This window comes from Sebastes fasciatus, chromosome 7 (assembly GCF_043250625.1).
Source record: "Sebastes fasciatus isolate fSebFas1 chromosome 7, fSebFas1.pri, whole genome shotgun sequence".
Classification (NCBI taxonomy): domain Eukaryota; kingdom Metazoa; phylum Chordata; class Actinopteri; order Perciformes; family Sebastidae; genus Sebastes; species Sebastes fasciatus.
In genome coordinates, this window is record NC_133801.1 from 23,274,964 (window position 1) to 23,296,821 (window position 21,858).

Consider the following 21,858-nt stretch of genomic DNA (forward strand, 5'->3'; position numbering starts at 1 on the left):
AAAATGCTCCAAACTTATGCTAAATTTAGACGAGGAAAAACTGGCATGGGCATTTTTCAAAGGGGTCCCTTGACCTCTGACCTCAAGATATGTGAATGAAAATGGGTTCTATGGGTACCCACAAGTCTCCCCTTTACAGACATGCCCACTTTATGATAATCACATGCAGTTTGGGGCACGTCATTGTTTTGTGTTGTTAGTTGATTTCCAATAATACATATACTGTATACATACATTTGCATGAAGCAGCATATTTGCCCACTCCCTACGTTGATGAGAGTATTAAATACTTGACAAATCTCCCTTTACGTTACATTCTGAACAGATTAAAAATGCGCGATTAATTTGCGATTAAATATTTTAATCGATTGTCAGCCCTATTGATTTATGTGTATATCAGAAGGGTCAGCCCTAAAAGGTGATTAAAAAAACAACAACCTTAAGTGCGTTTACCCTTACCTAGTTTTTATCCAAGCATTTCAACATCATGTAAAGTCAACATGCAGACAGAAAGAGTTAGTGAGCAGAGTAGGAAAACATCTACAAAGGCAGTTAGTCTTTAGGAAAAACACGGACTATACTAGGCCTACCGCTTTGTACTTACCGAATGACACATTTATAGTGCTGCTATCCACGCCAAACTCATTGGCCACCGTGCAAGAGACAGTCAGATTCGCAGTAGGCACAACTTTGATTTTGTGTATTATCTTTCCGTTGACGAAAGGACTCTCATCAAGCTGAACGATAAGAGCAAAAACACAAACGTTAGTATTCACATACCTGCCTTCACATTGTTTCTAACAGTTGCATGTGAGAAGTAGGTATATTGTACCACTAGGGGGCGACGTTGGACTGATCTGTGACTCAGCCTTTCCATGACAAAGCGTGCGCCTCTGGGATATAGACACTTGAGTCTCAGAGGAAAACCCCCAGACACAAAGACAAACTGCCAACACCCTTTTCATGTCCTCTACACATACAAGAGGATGTGGCAATTTTGTAAATAACCATCGCTGAGCCTGTATTCAAGCCTTGCGTTATTATCTCTGTGAATAGGCTTTAAAAGGATGAGACGAGAGGAGGAAAAATAAACTTTGACTGAAATGCATAATTGTGTGCTATCTCTAAAATGCATTGTCCTTCAGTGAAAGAGTTGCGTGCACCTTTGGAGTTGATTAATTATGACACACAGGTTCAGGGTTTTTGAGGTTAGGCACTGACTGAAAGGCTTGAAAAGAATTGTAACCATCCCACACAGTGCCTCGAGTTCACGTGTAATTCAAACTGATTCATTGAGTGGTTCTGCTATCAGTGAGCACACAGGTACGCCACAGAAACAAAAGAGGAGAAAAAAAGGGTCCATTTAAAAGGGATTGTCTTCATGACAGTCTGGTGAGAAAAATACTGTGTTTGAGAGCCTCGGAGAAAATGAAGAGATGTACTCTTTCGAAACACTGAGCACAACCGCCTAGAAATATTTGGACTAGATAAGTGTGGTAGCTGGGGAAAACACTAACAGTGCAAACTGCTATGCACATAACAGGGAGTATTCATTGAGTGGCAAAAGCAAAGCATGGGCTGTCTCAGGACCAAGACACTGGAAAACCTTTGATTTGTTAGCGTCCCCACAATGGCAGGAGGCTTAAACAGACAGCCTTTGTTTAGCCACATCTTCACACCTCTGCTGATGTTATTCATAGGTGTGTTCTGAGGAAAGCAGTGCCATTTATATATGAGCATCTCAGTGGTTTGTCGTCACTGCTTAAAGAGACGTTTACAGCTTCTGGCTGTTCAGTGAAGGAACAAGTGTATTTTCAGAAGTTGTTTGATGAACGAGACACCTAAATAGCACTAAATATAATCACAAAGTGTATCTCTGTAACAACGGCTGCACATAGAAATCATCTACAGTATGTCTCCTTGCTGCTTTATTGACAACATATTTAGATGTTGTTGCCTAAACATGTCCCGGCAGTTACTGTACTGCAGGACAAACCGGTTGCTATTGTCAGAGCATGGATTACTATGACAACCAGTATTGACTTATCCGTCAAAGAATGACTGAATGACTGGCAGAAACATTCAAAGCATTCTGAATGATGTGTCTCTTAAAAACTTTATTTCAAGTGTGATTGTAGGTGGTCAGGAGGACGACATGAAGAATAACCAGGATGTGTGGTCACTCTTTAAAGCTGATATTCATCTTGTTTAGGGCTGCAACTAATGATTATTTAATTGTCGGTTAATCTGTCGATTATTTCCTGATTAATCGATCAGTAGTTTTGGCTATAAAATGTCAGAAAATAGCGAAAAATGCTGATCAGTGTTTCCCAAAGCTCAAGATGACGTCTTGTTTTGTCAAGAACTCAAAAGAAATTCAGTTTATAGTGATAAAGGAATAAAACAAATAAAAAAAAACAGAAAATATTGACATTTAAGAAACTGGAATTAGAGAATTTGAACTTTTTTCTTAAAAAATTACTCTACCCGATTAATCCATTATCAAAATATATGGCAATTAATTTAATAGTTGACAACTAATCGATTAATTGATTAATCGTTGCAGCTCTAAATTCTTGTTTTTATAATCAATAAATCTTTACATCCAACTGTGGCGGAAAACACAAGTTAACAAGCACAGGGGGGAAACTCTCCCCATAATCTGGGATTGAGAAATCGGTTTGTCATGTTTGTAAGGTTGCAGTTGTCCTGGATGACAATAAACAATAAACTCAGGTTCAGTTATTGAAATTACGCATAGGCCATTTAAAAGTTATAGTTATATAAATCACAATCCTTGAGATTTTCATGAAACCAAGCTCTGTTTTATTTGTTATTTATTGTCAGCATTTTTTAGCAAAAGCTCTTCCATGCATCTATATTCATTAATTACTCTCTTTATAGTTATTTTCATTGTTAGTGGCGGAGTACGCCAGTCCCACGCTGGATTAAAAGTGCCTATCTCACACACAAGGGATTCACAGGAAACAATGAGCTCCAGCTTTGCTTTCAGTAAATTACTCGAAAGCTACTCGACCTCTTCATTAAAACAACGCGAGTTTGTTTGGCTGCACTGTGTTACAGATACACTGGTTCAATACATACACTCAAGAAGTGTTTGCTGTAGTAGCCTATTAAACTAAATTTACTGTTACCACGGTAACCAGGACTGAAATTTTAGGGATTATAACTTTATACTGTGCTTCTAAACAACACCTGTTTTTATGAAATGGGCAATTATGGTATGGACTATTTACAGTAGCAGTGTGTACACCCGACACGGACTTCCATTTCCACACCCTCATTCACAACAGCTCCCCAATACTTCAGATCTTACGACCGGTCAAATTATCACGAGCCTACAGTGTGTTTGTCTATGGCTTCGTGCCACATGTTGCCAGTTTACTTTTGGTTTTGAGGAGTTTGTGTGTTGCATCTGCTCCCACTAAAACTCCAACGGTCATCACTCCGGCATGGACACAGAAAGTACCCGGAGTACCAGCAAGTATATTGGACGGTTTGCATTCAGCCTTGCACCACATTAGATCTTGTTAACTGTGTCTATCAATCTAAAAAGAGCCTAGACGATGTCCGATACCTCCAAACATCCAGCCAAAGTTAAAGTATCCCAGTATCCTAAGAACTAATTCTGTAAGAGTGTATGTGTGTGTGTGTGCGTGTGTGTGTGCATACCGAGGTGCCGTTGATGCTCCAGGAAACGGCAGGCTTTGGAACACCTTCAGCCTCACAAATCAGGACATCGTGTTTGCCGTCTTCACCGCGCGCTTTAGTCAGCTGTTTGATGACTGGAGCACCTGCAACAGGATGTAACTCTTCAGATACATCTGAATGAGCGCATGTGTGGTGTGAATGGTTGCATATCGTTCGTGCACATACACAGGATGAGTGGGGAGAGTCCTTACTGAAAGCAATAGTTTGACATTTTTGGGAAATACGCTTTTTCACTTTCTTGCTGAGAGTTAGACAAGAAGATTGATACCACTCTCTATATAGATGGCAAGTCTAGAGCTACGGCCAACAGCCGTAGGGGAACAACTAGCCTGGCTCTGTCTAAAGGCAACAAAATGTGCCGACGAGCACCTCTACAGCTCACTAATTAACAGGTTGTATCTCGTTTAATCCGTACAAAAACCGAAGTGTAAAAACAACAAATTGTTGTTGTGAGTAACTTCCTGGATCATCTCTGCTGGTTGCCTGACAACCCATCATAAAACAATTTTACACTTCGGATTTTCTGTACAAATGAAACAATTGTTTGTGAACTTGTTTTTATCTTGATTTTGTAACCTTAGCCCAGAGCCAGGCTAGCTGTTTCTCCGTGTTTCCAGTATTTAAGTAAAGATAATCTAACCTGCTGCTGGCTGCAGCTTCATGTTTACCGTACAGACATGAGAGTGGTATAAATCTTCTCATCCAGCACTCAGCAGCAAAGCGAATAATCGTATTTCCCAACAATCTCTGAGTTTCCTCCGCGTCCTTACCTTCGACAGCCAGTTCAAGAACAGCTTTTCGACTGAGGAGCCCCATCGTCACCTCGCACTCGTAACTGCCAGAGTCGGCGAAAGTCAGTGTGGTAAACTTGGGCTCTTTGTCCAGTTTAACATTGTCCTGAATTAAATGAAAAAGGAAACCAGCACGGTCAATAACATCCACAAAGTTTTCTTTACCCGCTTCAGGCTTTGTTGTATAAAAGATTGCTTTTACCTTTGTCCAGGAGACCTTGGAGTCTCCGGAGGCATCAATCTGGAAAGTTAGATCCAAGGCCTCACCGGCACTCTTGACGATATTTCCAGAGGGGCTTAAATTGATGTCTAGGTCTAACAAGAGAGAAGAGGACGGTGAAAAGATTGTTCAGATGCCTGACAAGGGTCGAAACATTCCTGTTGTTAACCACACAACCCTGTACTTGGCTCGCTGCCCTGCAGATGCAGCTTATTAGAGGCGGCGTGGTTGACACAACACTTTTCTCCACAAAGCACAGCAAGACAGGTGAGGCTGGCAGAGAGAGACATTAGGACTTTCTTTTTTCATTAGCAAAAAACTTTTCGCTTTCATGGCAACAAACAAGGAAAGAAAATTACGCTGATGACGATGCCGGCATGTAGCAAAATTGCGGTAATTTCCACGTTTTCAGCAAACACATGTTTAGGTCTCTTACAGTTGACTGTGATGTCCTTGGATGCTTCCATTGTCGGGTCGTCAACAAGGGAGCATTTGTATTCGCCAGTGGTGTCACGCGAGACGTTCGTGATGGTGTAAGTATCGGCGTTCTCCACTTTCACCAACTCTCCCTTCAAAGACACGCAAACAATGGTGGGGGATTAGTTTACGATGCCTTATTGAAGAAAAACAACACAATAAGAATGAATGGAAGAGCATCGACTCTCTATGAGATATTGATGAGCTTGTGCACCTTACCTTAAGGTGGAAGTTAAAGGTGGTGGGAGCAGGGTTACCGTCCGCCTCACACTTCAGAGTCACATTGTCTCCTTCTACCAGAGGCTCCTGAGCAGAGACCTGGAGGACGATGTTCTCTGTGGAGTCTGCACAAAAAAAATCGGAGACAGAAAGTCAGAGAGAGGATGTACGTGAGGGTGGACGGCGTATTAAACTATGCATGAAACTTTGTGCTTCAGTATTGGTTATGACCAACTTCTGAGGAGATGGCTGAATTGCAGTCACATTCTGAGGCGCAAGACCAAACGATGCTTTGAAATCTCAATATTTCTGCTCCATCTGAGGAAAACTCTTCACATTTCTGATAAGAAAGTGTTCCGGCACTTTTACATTTTACTTTAAAGGCCACGTCGAGCAGGTAACTTCAATATTTAATGCAGCGTTCGGTTTGGATCCCACTACAGAGCTACAGAATCCACACCTCATTTTTCAACTGTCACCATTAAAGGTGCTGCTACTGTTGTCTTTTTTTGGCTGGAAGCAAAAGGATGACATAAAAAAAACTGTTAATATAGTCTGGAAAAAATAACACAGGCGGCGGTCTGTCTCCACTGGCTATGGCTCGGATTTTTTAAAAGAAGTCTTTCTGGGTTTTGTTGAGAGCTTGTGGGTCAGGAGCTGCTGCTGATGTAGTCCTGAAAAGCCCAGCGAGACACAGTGTGTGATGTTGAACATCTTCAATTAAATAGTCAGGCTTTTGTTACCTTTGACTGCGTTTTTAAATTCATGTCATATTAAGTAATATTTGTCTGGCAGCAGTTTACTCTTCAAAAATATAACAAAATCTCATTACAGTGAATAAAAACATACACCCTTAAATAATTGAAGCTCAGAATTTAAAACAGCACCACTTTTTTGCTCGTCAATACTTAAAAAAATAGGTTTTTAAAAAGTGGATAAAAAATCTATATAATGCTCCCAGGGGGGAAAAAGCACAGATTCTACCAAGAAAATTCTTAAACAGATCAACCTGGTAAAAAGCAAATGTGAGTGGTTTTCTACAGGTGGAGAAACCTTCTGCTGCAGTGTTGTTTTTCTAACCTTTCATCAGCAAAATAAGAATACAATCATACAGAATACTTGCTTTAAAGCTTCAGTAGGCAGAATATTTTTGGCATCATTTCGCAAAAAATCCATAATAACCTTTCAGCATATTGTAATTCAAGTGTTCTGAGAGACTTCTGCACCTCCTCTTGGCTCTGTTTTCAGGCTTTAAAAAATCTAGCCTGTTACGGGAGACTTTGAAAAATGTTACTTTGTAAAATGAGAAAGTTTGCTCCGACTAGTGGGCGGTGCTTGGTATTTCCTCAACTGATCTCAACATAGCTGCCGGGTCACAAACTTTCTCATTTTACAGCTAAACAGTACACTACAAGATATTTCTGAAAACATTTGATGTGAGAAATAGGCATTACAGTAACAGAATATTGATTCATATTTGATCAGCGCTGCCTAGTTTGACCGTTTGGTTCGAGGTTCGCGAGTAATTGACAGCTGCTCAGAGACGGCAAGGCTCCAGCTCGGCTCTGCTTGGTTGTTTTCTGTGAAATTTTGCAGATGCCGTTAGGAGCACCGGAGGACACACTGGAACATGAATTTTTTTCAGATTACCTGTCTCATGCACTACTGTCAGGATATAGTGACCGTTTTATAAAAATAACTTCTTTAATCATATTTGCTCCATTTCTACCCACTGCTGCTTTAAGTCTGCACAACTGTCCATTTTTTCCTTTTTTAAGAATAGAAAATATTTAGAAATTTGTAGTCTGCAGTTGGATTTGGATCTCTACCAAAATACCCAAGGTGACAGACAATCACGAGATACATGTGCCAGATTTTCTTTTTTTTGTTTCATAATGTATATGGACATACCGAAAAAATAAGTGAGGAAAGCATACCTGTTCACTTTCTTGCAGAGAGTTAGGTGAGAGGTTAGATACCACACTCATATCTGTCTGTTAAATATGAAGCTACAGCAGGAGACAGTCAGCTTAGCTCAGCATAAAGACTGGAAACAGGGAGAAACATGTAGCCTGGCTCTGTGCAAAGGTAAACAATCCACCTACCGGCACCTCTACAGCTCACTCGTTAACTGGAGAAAAAATAATATGTTTACCGATGGACCTTGCCAGGCTAGTTGTTTCCCCCTGTAGCTGTAGGCTGTAGCTTCGTATTTACTGTGCTGCCACGAGAGTGGTATCGATCTTCTCGTCTAACTCTCGGTGAGAAAGCGAATATTTCTCAAAATGTCAAACTAATCCTTTAAGAAATCCTTTTTTTGGAAAATATGTGGATCCACAGCTGGATCCTGATCTGCAACAAATACGACCCACCTGCTCCTCGGCACATGATGCAACTTTACATTAAATATTACTATAAGTCTGTGAGCAGGTTTTTGAAATCCTGCAAACAAGTTAAAAGAAATACTTCCTTTGGAGAGGTAAATATAGGACAGGAGTATTAACTTTTCATAGTCTGTGGTGATGATGTAACTGAAAAAAACCCCTAGCTCTTTTTGTCTTTTATTTTGTGCAGAAGTTAATCTAACAACAGCTCCTCTGCAGATGGTGCGCTGTGTCCAGTGAAGGTTGTTAGTGGGGTTCGAGGACTCACAGGTGACGGTGAAGGCCGCCGGAGAGGACACCAGCTCTGCGCCCACGGTGTGCTGAGTGCTGCAGGTGAACTCGGCGTCCGTGTCTCCCTTCTCGGCCGAGTACTCCAGTACGGAGGAGGTGGTTGAAAGGCCAGTAACAGGGTCCACTTGCACTGAGGCTTGTATGGAAATCCCTAGACGGAAAACAAACAACTCTGTCTGAAAACTCTGGAAAAAAAACGCTGTAATGACCAGAAACACTGCATTCACACTGTCAGCGAGTGCAGCACAATTCATCACTTAATGATAAGAAAGGAATTATTGATTTCTTAAGTAAGTAGCCGTGTTGTGAGTGGGATAATGTACAGCTAGTGGGTCATTGTTGTGAAATAAACCCCCTCAGGGGGGACGAGGTTTATTTCACAACAATGACTGGCTCGTTGTACATCATCCCACTTATAACACGGCTACTTACTTAAGAAATCAATAATTTGACACAAACACTTTCCGCCAGAGTCCAACATCAGAACTGCGCCCATAGCAACGGTCTGTCATACATAGCAACAATCTGCTATAAAGAAATAACAGACTGTAGAACGCCGTGATTGACTAATCAGAATCGAGCATTCAACAAAATCTTGTTACAATTTACAGTAACTCTCACAGTCAGAGAGAATAAATACATCCGTGTATGTAATATTTATAAATGTCAGCACTCAAAAGAGCTGTTTTGTTGACATTTATAATCATCCAACAGAATAAAGAATACACACCTTTCCCATCAGCCACCAGAGGTCTGTTGTTCTTAAGCCATGTGATATTTGCAGCTGGATTGGCGTCTTCTGCAAAACATGTTCCCAGCTGTAGAACACATGAAAAAATAAAATCAAAACTTGAGAAAAAATTAGCCTGCACTTGAACTTGAAGACAAAAAAATTTTGAAAAAAAAATCACCATTTCATGAATTTCGAATAAATCTGCATCTTTTTAAATGACCAAACATCTGAGCAAATTAGCTATTTTAGTGCCTTTCCGGCATTTGACTAAGTCGTTTTCTACGCAATAGACCATGAAATGCCCAGAGCATTTCTAAAGCCCCTCAGATCCTTTGGGTATTTTAATTGCAGTAGGGGGGATTCTGCTCTTTACTAATTCATGAGAATCACTTCAAAGAACTCATTACTGTAGTAACATGGTCTCTGCTACGCCTCGAGATACCTCTGCTCAAGTGAGGGGATTTCCCTTGATGGTTTACTGCTTAAAATAATGTAGGTATAAGCAATGTTTATCATTAAAAACCCACCTTAGTAAGTTTGCCAATCTCTAGTTCCTCTGCTTTGTCAGAAATCTCCAGGCCTGCCGGCGCCTCTGCAATGCATAAAAAAAAATTTGTTAATGAACAGTGTGATTTATGTGCTGCATGTCAGTCATTATGGTACTGTAACTAAAGCCAGGAAAAGAAAGTTATTTTAGGCGTATGCCAGCTTGTACTCACTGTAGATCACCACATTAACTGGATACTCTGCGATGTCGGCTCCAGCCACCACCATGCAGATGAAAGTGCGTTGGTCGGTCAGCTTGGCTTCAGAAAGCAGCAGGCTGAAGTTGGCAGCCATGCTAACACGGCCCTTGTATTCATCAGTGGCGCTGATTGAGACATTCTGGTCTTTCGTCTTGACCCATAGGTCTCCTGAAATTCCCTCTCCTTTGTCCTGGAGAGCAGAGCAGAGTACACTTCACACACATGGCATTGACTTCCAGTTCAGATAGAAAGCACACAGCGTTTTGTTCCACGCCCCGCTGTTTATGCAGTGTCATATGGAGGGACAGACGCGGACTAATGCGCCTCATATGCACTCAGACTGGGCGTGGTCGGCACATGATGAGTGGGTGTCAGACGGACTTCACCATTTTGAATCTATTGACCTCCGGCTGTGACTTACATATTTCCATTTAGTCATCAGGACGTCCTCTGCTTTCAGGGCTCCGTTGTTGCACGGGATCTCGAGTGTTTCCCCATACAGGCCGATAACGGTCTCCAAACCGCTGACTGCGAAAGAGAAAAGCAGAGACGCAATTTTCAATTACTTTTTTCAGAAGGGCTAATCTGGTCAGCTCCAACACAGCATGAATTTTTTTGACTGAAAATTGAAATCCGTTATTATTCTGAATGCTTCAAAGTCCCCTCTTTCTGCATGTATTTGACTGACATTTATCAATAGCACTTAGTGTTCGCCTACATACTGTATACTAAGAACAGCAGTTTCTATAGAGTTCTGTTAATTTTACAGCTGCCTTGGTTATAAGAAAAAGAAACCTGCCCTAAATTTCTTTGAAAACATCGCCATGGAGACAAAGTGCTTGAGAGGGGGGGATGGGAGGAGGGTGCCAGCAGAAGAGTCTCAATGGGCTCCGATGAGGGGTTAGAGCCAGAGGGCTCCTGGGAAGAGGAGGCTGCCATGGCCCGACTGAAAATGAGGTGCTGCTCAGTTGCTTTGGTATTCAGATTCACATTTCAGACCTCTCCCGAGTTCAGGCGAAGTTAACGCACGAGTGGAGACGAAAATCTGACAGCTAAGATCCAAAACAGCTCATCAGCCGTTCAGCAAAGTGTAAGAGAACAAAGCAGTGGCCAAACCAGTTTCCATCTGTTGAATAAGAGCCAAATAATGTTCGTGGATTTTTACAGGAAACGTGCAAAAACAATGAAGATGCTCATTTCTGTGTGCAGTCAACCCTGAAAATGTGTGATTGTATTCATGCACAACAAAACCGCTACAAATTATGCCATTTCTGCACTGCAACTAAAGTTTCACTTTCCCTCCTAACTAACCTTTAAAGGTTCCGTCAGAGCGGTGCAAAGATGGTGCGGTTAATTCATTTGCTTTGTGCGTGATACTCATTTGAATCCTGTTTGAATGAGGGTAAATACTTTTACTATGGTTACCATTGTCTACATCAGGAGAGAGTAACAACTGGGACCCGGAGGGCGTATTTGCACAGTTGCTCGTGTTGTCAGGATGAGCACGAACGTCCGCCTCCTACTCCGTCTGTTTTGTTTCCCACAGGTTAAACCCCCTCTTATCAAGTGTCATCTTCACATCGAGACAATTAAATAAGTTCCCCAAATGGTTTCTGTAGTCCTGTAATGCGTTGCCTCACTAAAGATACACGACGAGATCAAGCAGTTTTCCTCGACTCAACACGGTCTGCTATTAATGCCGTCCTCCTGACACTCAGCTGAACGAGTTCACACTCCCGAGTCCCGACACTTGTCACTCATCTTTATGAGCTGTCAGCTCTGAAACAACATTGAGTCTGACGCTGAACTAACTAGAGTCAGGAAAGCCTGTCAGTAAAGCCGCTACTGCGAGCAGATGACAAACAACAGACAATTTAATAATGTGATTTTCTACAGGGCATGTTCTGCTTCATGATTAGCTCTGTGCTGTATTTCCTTTTTAAGTTATTTCCTGTCATTGTTTTTTAATGATGTGACTAACCCTGCCCCCTGGCCACAAGTCTAACTTTAAAGGATTAGCTCCACATTTGGGAAATATACTTATTTCTCTCGGGGAAAGTAAGACGAGAAGATCGATACCAGTAATGCGTCTGTTAAATATGAAGCTACAGCCTGCAGCCGGTTAGCTCGGCCTTGCTTAAAGACTGGAAACAGGGGGAAAGAGCTGGCCTGGCTCTGTCCAAAGGTGACTAAATTCACCTGCTAGCACCTCTTTTGGCAAAAAAGTGAATAGGTGTATTTTCCAAAATTTAAAACTATGCCTTTAATAGCTCAACCTAACACTGGCTGCTTCATGCACATACACAAGAAGGCTTGTATGCCACATTTTTTCATCTTCAAGTGGAAATAATCAAAACAAAAAGACCGAACTGAATACCATTTAGTAGGTTTCCTAATTCACTTTGACATCCACATAAAATTAGCTAGATAAACAGATGTTAAAACATCAGGAATTACCAATAGGCTAAAGAACAGAGAACAAAAGGGGCTTTAAAAACATATGAGGTAATAGCTGTGTGTGATGACTATAATCACTGATTAAAGTTATCTGTGAGCGTCAAAGCACAAAGCAGTGTAACCCACCCAATAGAAACTATTTGAGAAACACAGATACCGCCGCACGTCACCCACATAGATACAATCCCTGCATTTAAATAAGGCTCCGCGACATTTAATAGTGACAGCGCGGGACAAAACAAACCTCCTCGCCACATTTCAACCGCTGACAGTTTTACTAGGAATTCTTCGCCAAACACGGGGATAAGCTCTGTCACTTGTCAACTGCAGTGCAGTACAATTAAAACTAGTTCCTGCATTGATTCCTCTTATTATCCATGATATGCCACACCTAGAACCTGATCCTCTCGCATCATAAAATGAATTCAAAGGATTATAAGCTTATTTAGATCGGTCTCAATAAGTGATTTTTGCTTAGTCGAATGTCACCTAGCGCAACTTCAGGTATTTGCACATTTTTCTGCATTATTCATGAATAGTTAGCGTGCTATAAGAGCTCTTTTCTTAAGCATTTGATGAAGTTGTATTTGATTGTCTACGTGCAGCAAATGGACTGTAAATTTGTGCCTGCATTTCACAGAGCATTGCTCACATCCAGATTTTTTTGCAACTGGGAGTACATCAGTCCGATCCACCTGAAATGGTAATGCAGATTGCTGGTGCGAACACAGCACGCTCATGTAGCCGTCCCACACTCCCCTTGTTTTGTCTTTCTGATGTAAATCTAATGAAACCGACTCTCACGCTTGAATGGGCTTCGGCTACATGTGCAGGTTTCTGGTCCAGGCAGAAAAGATTGCACACGTTGGGCGGAAAACGGAAAATGGAGACATTGTGAATCTATTAGGAGGAGGGAGTTAATGAGCTCTCTGTGCAGGACATGGGCACATGTTTTGCATATGTGTCAAATCCGATGATATCCCTCTACAATTCATTTTTGGAGTTACTTTACCGTGCCAAAAATAGCCTGCCGGCATAGATTATGCGCTACACCTGGGCATGTTGGTGCCAGAATACTCTTAATGGCCGAGAAAACAGCCAAATGTTTTTTTCAGAATCTAGTTGGCAACCGAGTCCACGCGTTTTTTTCCCAGTGTCGAGCCTCAAACTTCTCGGGAGAGAGCCCTGCACATCCTGCTCTGCCCAATCTTACGACTGTTAAGTAACAAGTGTATTCAGGTTACGCTGCGAGCACTGCAGAGTTGGAGAGGTTATCGCTCTTCCTGTATAATAGACTCCTTACATTTCAAATTCAAATAGGCATTTTTGAATATTCAAATAAAGCTGTGTGTTCAGCCTCTCTGAGAACTTTAAAAGAGTCTGCATTAAGGAAAAGGCTTTATCTGCGAAGATTACACTGTTACACAATGAGAATAAATCGCACATGTTGAGTTACAGAAGACAAAGCTCCTGCTGCTTACTGAGATAAGGTAATCCGTCGCCACTAAAGTAGGTGAACAGTGTGACTTCACGTTGGCAAACGCAGGCACGCTACATTATGCATACATAAAATTATCACTTCCAACAGTTGTCTATATGATGAGGGAGCAATGGATACAAACAGTCTAACCCACATGTTTTGCTGCGATTGGCTCTATTTCCAGACCCGACTGCTGTATGTGTAAAAACTATTAGTAATTGCTTTTTTTTTTCTTTTTTCTTTTCTTATGACCTTATTAAAACCCAATTTATAGAAAAGCACTGAAGTGGTAACTCTTCTACGACGCATTAAGCACCAAATAAGGAACTATGTTTTACATGTTATATGGAATTCACATAAAAAAATACCTTTTTTTGTTTGCCAGAAAGTCATTCACAGACGAGAACACATACAGTATGTCATCATTCATTCTAATATTATTAATGTTTAGGAGAGACTATGAACAAACTGTTATAAAACTCCAATAGCAGAAATATAAATAGTAAAATAAACATTTAATCGCGATTAATCGCATGATTGTCCATAGTTAATCACGATTAATCGCAAATTAATCACACATTTTTTATCTGTTCAAAATGTGCTTTAAAGGGAGTGGGCAAATATGCTTGCGTTATGCAAATGTGTGTATATTTATTATTGAAAATCAAAACTTCACAAAACAATGACAACTATTGTCCAGAAACCCTCACAGGTACTGCATTTAGCATACAAAATATGCTCAAATCATAACATGGCAAACTGAAACCCAACAGGCAACAACAGCTGTCAGTGTGTCAGTGTGCTGACTTGACTATGATTTGCCCCAAACTGCATGTGATTATCATAAAGTGGGCATGTCTGTAAAGGGGAGACTCGTGGGTACCCATAGAAGCCATTTTCATTCACATATCTTGAGGTCAGAGGTCAAGAAAAATGGCCATGCCAGTTTTTCCTCGCCAAAATTTACCGTAAGTTTGAAACGTTATTGGAGACAAGCTAGTATGACATGGTTGGTACCAATGGATTCCTTAAGTATTCTAGTTTCTTATGATGCCAGTATCTTCACTCTAGCTTTAAATAAAAATGATATCTTTTTTGTTTTCACAGAACAGAACATTTAAAGTATGTCATCAGTCATTGTAATATTATTAATGTTTTGGAAAGACACAACGAACAAACTGTTATAAAACTCCAATAACACAAATATAAATAGGCTTACTTGGGATTTGGTTGAAATAGTGCTGCGTAAAAACACCAATCACAGATCATATGAAAAGCCATTGTATTAAACCATGCTTTAAAACCGGGGTTTCTGAGACTCCGAACAAAAGTAATGTTTTTTTTTTCCATTTTGCATCAGACTTCTGAAACATGTTTATAAGCAATTCTCATGAAATTAATAAAAGTAATGAAGAATCAAGCTGATAAAACAATGTTAATTTGTTGTTGTTTTTTTAAGATATGGACTCGGGGTCTCCAAACAGCAGATCAGGGTTAAGCAACACTACATAACGCTCTACATCCGTGTCTTTACAAATCAGTTATTGGCACTTTAGTCCTCTGAACAAAAATAGCTTGGCTCCCCAGGTTTGATGTGAATTTCTCTATACTTATAAAAGCAGAGTTCTCATGCTGGACACAAAAAAATAGCTTAAACTTTGGCGATGGCAAATCAAGTAAGAGACAGGCGACTGACAGAGGCAGGAGGCAGCACCACAGGAGACACTTTCATGTTCCTGATTAAGGCGCCTCTATCCCTGAGAAGAGACAGGTGACGACGGCTCAGATATAAGCTCACCAGGGAAATCAGCTACCTCCCCACACTAGTCTCTATATCCCTGTTTTGCTACCTTACGCCCTCCCATTTGTGTGTGCTTAAGTGTGTGCACACGTCGCTCAGCGGCAACATCCGAAAGAAAGCGGAGGCCCAAACTTATTAAGTGCTGAAAATAAGGATTGTGCAGTGAATGGAGATCCCATGGCGCATGTCCACAAAGACTTGATGGCAAATAGCCTTGCTTCAGAAGCGGTTCGGCGGTGTGGGGGCAGACAGAACCACTTCAGCCTAGATCAATAATACTTGAGGAAAGGCGAGATTCTCATAGTGAACGGTGCTTGCCTAAGGAGCCAGAAATCACAGAAAACCTAACCTCCCGTGACATTCTGCTCCTCGTCCTTGTCTTTTCTTTAATAATTTAACAAGTGCTGAAACAAGGAGTGATCGGAGATTTAATAAACTCAATCTCTCATTATTTGCTGTCAAAAATAATAGAGGGAATGCTGTCATATGGAAAGTTGCGGAAACATTTCTCTGCCTAGGTTTCCCTAAAGCATCCTTGTATGTGTTTAATAATATATGAGCTCTATAGGCAGCTGTTTTGTCACCCTTAGCTCATATGTTACTATGACAAGCATATGACTGTATTTGAATTCTGTTACAGTACCAGTTCATGTTGAGGAAGTGTTCCAGACCAGCTAGCTGAAGAGGGATTTTTCTTAAAAAAAGAAAACACAGCTAGATCCTCGCTATCTCTGTCTGTCTCTCTCGAGGGAAAGGGGGTGTAATCATGTCACTGATGGATAACTGACAGCACACTCGCACAACATCCCTTTCGCACAGTTTCTCTTTTTCGTTGCAGGCTGAACCACGGAGGCACCATTCCAGACGTCAACGGTGTGTGCTCTATAATTTTGCTTTTTCCTGACTACTGTAATTGCCTGTCAGTGTCTTTATGGCGTAAAACTAAGGGAATCAGCTTGTATTTTTTACCCGACTGTCGAGGGCTGCTCGGAAAAACACTAATGTCCACAGCTGAGTGACTCTCCATTTTTGAAGCATGTAATGAGGATGCGCACACAACAAATTGTCCTCTATGTTCAGATGTGTACGTTGCAGTGAAAAGGAGGGTGGTGGTAGAACATTACGCCTCTCTCTATTTTATGGGTAAGCTGCAAACTTTTTAGCCAGGCTAGCAGCAGCAAATCGGTAGGTCCACCTCTTTGGTCCAGACTGGAATATCTCAACAACTGTTGGGTGGATTGCATTGAAGTTTGCTACAACCATTCATGGTTCCCAGATGATAAATTATATTGATTTTGGTGATCCCTTGACTTTTCCTCTAGCGCCACCATGAGGTTAAAATTTATGGTTTTGAGCAAATCTCGACAACTATTAGATGGATCGGTACAAAACATTACAGAGACATTCATGGGTCCTACACGATGAACAGGGATACACCGATCCAACTTTTTCAGTCCCGATACCAATAGCAATACCAGGGCTTTGGGTATCGGCCGATACCGAGTACTGTTCCGATACCAGTGTTGAAATAATAAGCTGTTTGCCTGTGTGGAGGTGACTGGGATCATTCTTTTATGTGTAAGGCAACAACAGGCTTGACTTAAACATTGCTTTCCTAACTTTGTAAAACAAAATGTGACTTATAAATACATAGATTATATATTTATTTAATTGTTCTTTATTATTGGGACGGAGTGCACCAGCTACTCTGTAAGAGATCTTCAGAATTAACAGGAATTACAATTCAAGTGTAAACCCTTTTAATGCAGCAACATATTGGTCAACACTTAAACAGGAATTAAAATTACAGTATATAATGTATATAGTATATAAACATAGAACTGAGTTGAATAGATCGTACCCATTGTCACAGATATCCGATCCAGCTATTTGAGTCGGTATCGGCCCGATAATCTTAATGATTTTGACGATCCCTTAACTTTTCATCTAGCGCCATCATCAGGGCAAAATTTAAACAATGAACATGCTAACATTTATTGTGAGCACGTTAGCATTCTGATGTTAACACTTAGCTCAAAGCAAAGCTGTGCCTAAGTATAGCCTCACATAGCTGCAAGTATGGCTGCCTTACTTCCACATTGTATTAACTAGCCTAGTCTTACAATCCTACAAACACGTCCAAGGATTTTGTCGGCTATCCTTCATGTTGTTGCTGATTAACGCTACAGCAAACAAATCTTCTTATAATCATACATCTGCTGATCATTTTCTCAAATAAACGTTTTGTCTGTGAAATGCCAGAAAACAGCAAACGAATGGTCATTCATAACCCAAGGTGATGTACTCACTGTCCTTGTTTTAAGCAATCAACAATCCAAAACCCCAAAACATTCAGTTTGCTGTCATATGACAAAGAAAAGCAGCCAATCATCCCATTTGAGAAGATGCAACCAAAGAATATTTGGTATTTTTGCTTGACAAATGACTGCAATGATTATCAAAATAGTTGCCGAATAATTTTAGAAAATGGTTCCAGCTGTAGTGTTGATGTTGCCTGAATGCATCTGTTTTGCAGAAGTACGCAGCAGGCATGAGTTTGTGTAAGTACTTTGGGGTTGACAAAAGGCACATTGTGTGAAATGAACTGAACAGAGTTTGTGACGTGGAGATTTCGAGTCATTTCCCAGGCCTCATTTTCTACCACACCATCTGTTTCAGGACTGAAAGCTACCCAACACCCTAAAGATGTCTCCCTGCACCTCTTTGACCTTCAGAAGGGTGTAAAGGTCTTTTAGAGAGAACCAATCTGAAAAGAGGGTCCCTTTATGGCCAGAAACGCTTGGGACAAAGGTTTCATTTTCCACAATGTTACCCACAGGCTCTATCTGCAGTCCAGCTGAACTAGGCCGGTCTAGTCTTTTTTTTTTTTTTTTAATAAGTGATCCACTCTCTGAGGATTCTTATCTACAAGTTCCATAAGAAACGTGGTCCAAAGTCTAACATATTTATTAGTTTTACGACAGAAAAGGGTGTGATATTTTCTGACATTAATATAATGCTGAGTTGATGCACAGCCATGCAATGACAGATATTGGAATGAGAAATTAGTCTCAGTAAGAGCAGACCAATTTATTCTCACACTAATGAAATATCATGTTCTCTGTGCAACATATAGGCAAGATATCGCTTTTAAGGCTTGTGTCCTCAAACTTCAATTCATCCGCTTCCAACTTTCAGATGACTGAAAAGTTGTTCAGTTATTACACGATACAATAATTATCTTTTATAATTTTAGCCTCCACTTTATAGCTGTAATAAATCTATGAATTTGCTGATCGTTTGAGTCATTTTTCATGCAAAAATGCCAAACATTTGCCGATTTTAACTTGAAAAATTGGACGATTTTGCTACTTTTCTTTGTATTATACAATTATCATCATAAACAAAGTGAATATTTTAGATTGTGGATGAAAATAATTGTTAGTTTTTTTAGTCTACTTAATAAAACAATGAATTGTTTAATGCTTAGCAGAATTAAGGATAAAACTCAAGTCCATATAGTATGACTGTATGCATATGTATCCAAAGATTTAACAATAATTATAACGAAAATCTCTCTGCAGATGCATTTCATTTTTGACTAGGGTTGCAACTAATGATTCTTTTAAGTATTGATTAATCTGCTGATTATTTTCTCGATTAATCAATTAATTGTTTAGTTTAAGACATATAAAAAAATAGTGAAATAATGTGGAGTCCAAGGTTACATCTTTAAATGTCTTGTTTTGTCCGACCGACAGTCCAAAACCCAAATATATTCAGTTTATAATCATATAAAACAGAGAAAAGCAGCTATTATAGAGAACGTTTGGAGTTTTTGTTTGAGAAATACAATCAAAATAATGATCAATAAATTGACTAATCATTTCAGCTCTATAATTGACTTGTTTTTTTTGTGTCATAAACAGGAGTAGAATAAGATAAATAAAACCCTCTCACAGTTTCACACTGCAGCAGAGCCATGTTTGTCACCTCAGGGCAGAGCCAGCCTGTGTGCTGCTAAGGAGGAGAATGGACAGCAAATGGAGAATTATGTAGAGTATACAACACAGTATTATTAGTCTGAGTCTATTAAGCATAATGGCTCCCCTCCTTCACCCCAGCAGCATGGACACATTTTTAGGCCACTGTGCAACCGAACCAACAATCCTGTTCATGCTTTGCAAACAAAATACCCATTTACACAGATCTCATGTTAATGCTGCATGTTATTCAGGAAAAAATAAGGCAAAACTCTAATGTGTATGTAGGAGGTTTATACGAAATAGAAGAATGCAAAAGCACAGAGGAGTAATGCTCACGGAAATAACTCTCATCATACATCTTTATACTTCAATATGCCTGAGCACTGAATAACCTAACCTGCGTTACACTCTCCTTTCACTAGAATATAAAATGCAGTTTCCGATTTTCCAGAGAGACATACAGATAGCTCTCTCCCCCTTAGGCAAAGAAAACAACAATGTTCATTTGCTGCATCATGTGTGGTCAACAGACACCGCCAGACGACAGCAGGTGGGAAAAGGTCTAATGCATCGCCTGCAGTCCCACCTGTCGGCTTCCCATTGTTGCCTCGTAACTGAAAATGGCTGGCTCCATTTTCTCGGGTTTCAGACTCGTCTTGAGGAGGGCCCTCAGTACCTGTGCAGACCCGCCGTCGAGGGATCAGGTTGCTGCTTCCGCCTCTCGTCAGGGATTGAGAGGACAAAGAAAGAGCGGAGGGCTCAAGAAGGAGGAAGAGATTTATTTTGCCTTCAGGTGTTTCAAGCCACTCGTGTAATTGATGGCTGCCTCCCTAAAGGAATGTTATGTTGTTGAGAGATAAATCTTTCATATCATAAATCTGTGATGCAGCTTTTTAAAGACCCTCAAAACATATTTTTCAATCAGGTTGTCACTATGGCCGACGGGGTCTTACGTGCAAACAATATTTTCTGCCCCAGTTAATTCAGTTTTGGTTATTTCACGAGAGATTTCACGTACTTCTGTGCACCAATTCTGCAATGTTTGAATCAAAATGTGACGACAGAGGCAGTTAAGTGGAGTTTTTTGACTGTTAAACTTTTGATAAATGTTTTACTTTTTAAAGAAAAGTTTGATTGGTGCTCATTTAGTCATGAAAATCTAATGATATCAGGAGAAACAAGGTTTGAAACACAGTTTTCAGATACTTTTAGAGTTGTTACCCTGATCCAGGCCATACGACAAATTAATCATAGTAGTAATCTTATCACATCCATACATGGTCAGTAGTAAACAGCTGTTTAATAATAATAAGAATGATAATAATAATGATCATCATCATCATCATAATAATATTTTTTTATCACGCTGGTATTGGATCAGTACTCGGTATCGGCCGACACCGCAAATTCAGGATTGCATTGCAGGAGTTAATTCAAGACTCTCTGCACAGTGCATCTTGTTTGCTTCTACTTCTGTGATTGTCCTACAATTCCCAGAATACCTGCTGACAATCCCCAGAGAACAGGTGCAAACACTTTGCATCAGCTGTGTGCTATCCGTGCATAGGTGAAGAGAATAATAGGCTCTGGAATAATAAGCCCAGAGGAAGCAGCGAGTCCTGATCTGCAGCTCAAAACACAGGATGTCTTGTGACCGCATTGCATTCTGGTCCATTAAGGACACTGTCTGAGTAAGTTAATGCTTTATTGTGAAAAATTGGTTTTCACTCTGTTTAAGTAATGGGGAAAGTCTGTGATACTGAGGGACATCAAAAATAGATGTTTCCCGTTGATGCGTTTGATAGCAAAGTTTTCCATTCCGTTTCACTGAGGCTTCAGTGGAAATATCTCAACATGATGTCGCCTTTGTCGGCGTTTGACTCGTTATCCAAGGTAATAAGAAAAAACAGTGCCTACCAAACAACAAAATAGACCTCAGACTGCCAGGTAGATTGTCAAAACCTTGTCCCATTAGCCCCTCCTTGGGCGATATCCTCTCACACGTTCAACAACACGCAGAATGCATGTGCAATCTGAATTTCTGCACAAGAATTAATTGACTAACATTCAAGCTTTTGAAGCTGGATAAGAGACACAACATAAAGATTTGCAGAATAAAGAAAAGAAGTGCAAAAAAAATTCAAGAACCTCTTGCATTTTTCCCTTTGATTAGCAAGCCAGTTTAATATGAGATTTTTTAAAGGGAACCATTGTCAAGCGTTTTTAATAAATGATGTTCAAGTCCCTTTAAATCGCTGTCGCGCTCTAAAGATGCTGACAGCACAATCAAAGCACACAATTCGGCTTTGATTTGGCTTAAATTGTTCTGCAAAGCTTCAGCAAAGCACTGAAGAGAGCCAATATCTGGGGGGAAAGTTTGTGTTTGTACTGGGTTTAATGACTGTTACCATAAGGCTTAAGAACATATGTATCTTCAATTAGGAGGTAACACACATGCCTTTATGTATAGAGTATGTAATGCTTTCTATATGCTTCTGCACACAGTATCAAAGTCATTTCGTTAAATTTTTTCTCTGAGCG

General features: G+C 40.3%; 1 protein-coding gene across 2 annotated transcripts in view; it reads right to left on the reverse strand.

The window, feature by feature from the left end:
* LOC141771735 (CD166 antigen homolog A-like) overlaps positions 1–21,858 on the reverse strand; it is a 43,423-nt gene that overhangs the window by 5,199 nt on the left and 16,366 nt on the right. For both annotated transcript variants that reach the window (XM_074642300.1, XM_074642299.1), the window contains exons 2-12: positions 10,015–10,121; positions 9,567–9,783; positions 9,375–9,439; positions 8,845–8,932; positions 8,092–8,265; positions 5,440–5,564; positions 5,180–5,312; positions 4,726–4,838; positions 4,503–4,629; positions 3,694–3,815; positions 605–737 (exon numbers count right to left, since the gene is read on the reverse strand). In XM_074642300.1, coding sequence (XP_074498401.1) covers positions 605–737; positions 3,694–3,815; positions 4,503–4,629; positions 4,726–4,838; positions 5,180–5,312; positions 5,440–5,564; positions 8,092–8,265; positions 8,845–8,932; positions 9,375–9,439; positions 9,567–9,783; positions 10,015–10,121 — 1,404 coding nt within the window. The remainder of the gene's footprint in view (positions 1–604; positions 738–3,693; positions 3,816–4,502; positions 4,630–4,725; positions 4,839–5,179; positions 5,313–5,439; positions 5,565–8,091; positions 8,266–8,844; positions 8,933–9,374; positions 9,440–9,566; positions 9,784–10,014; positions 10,122–21,858) is intronic.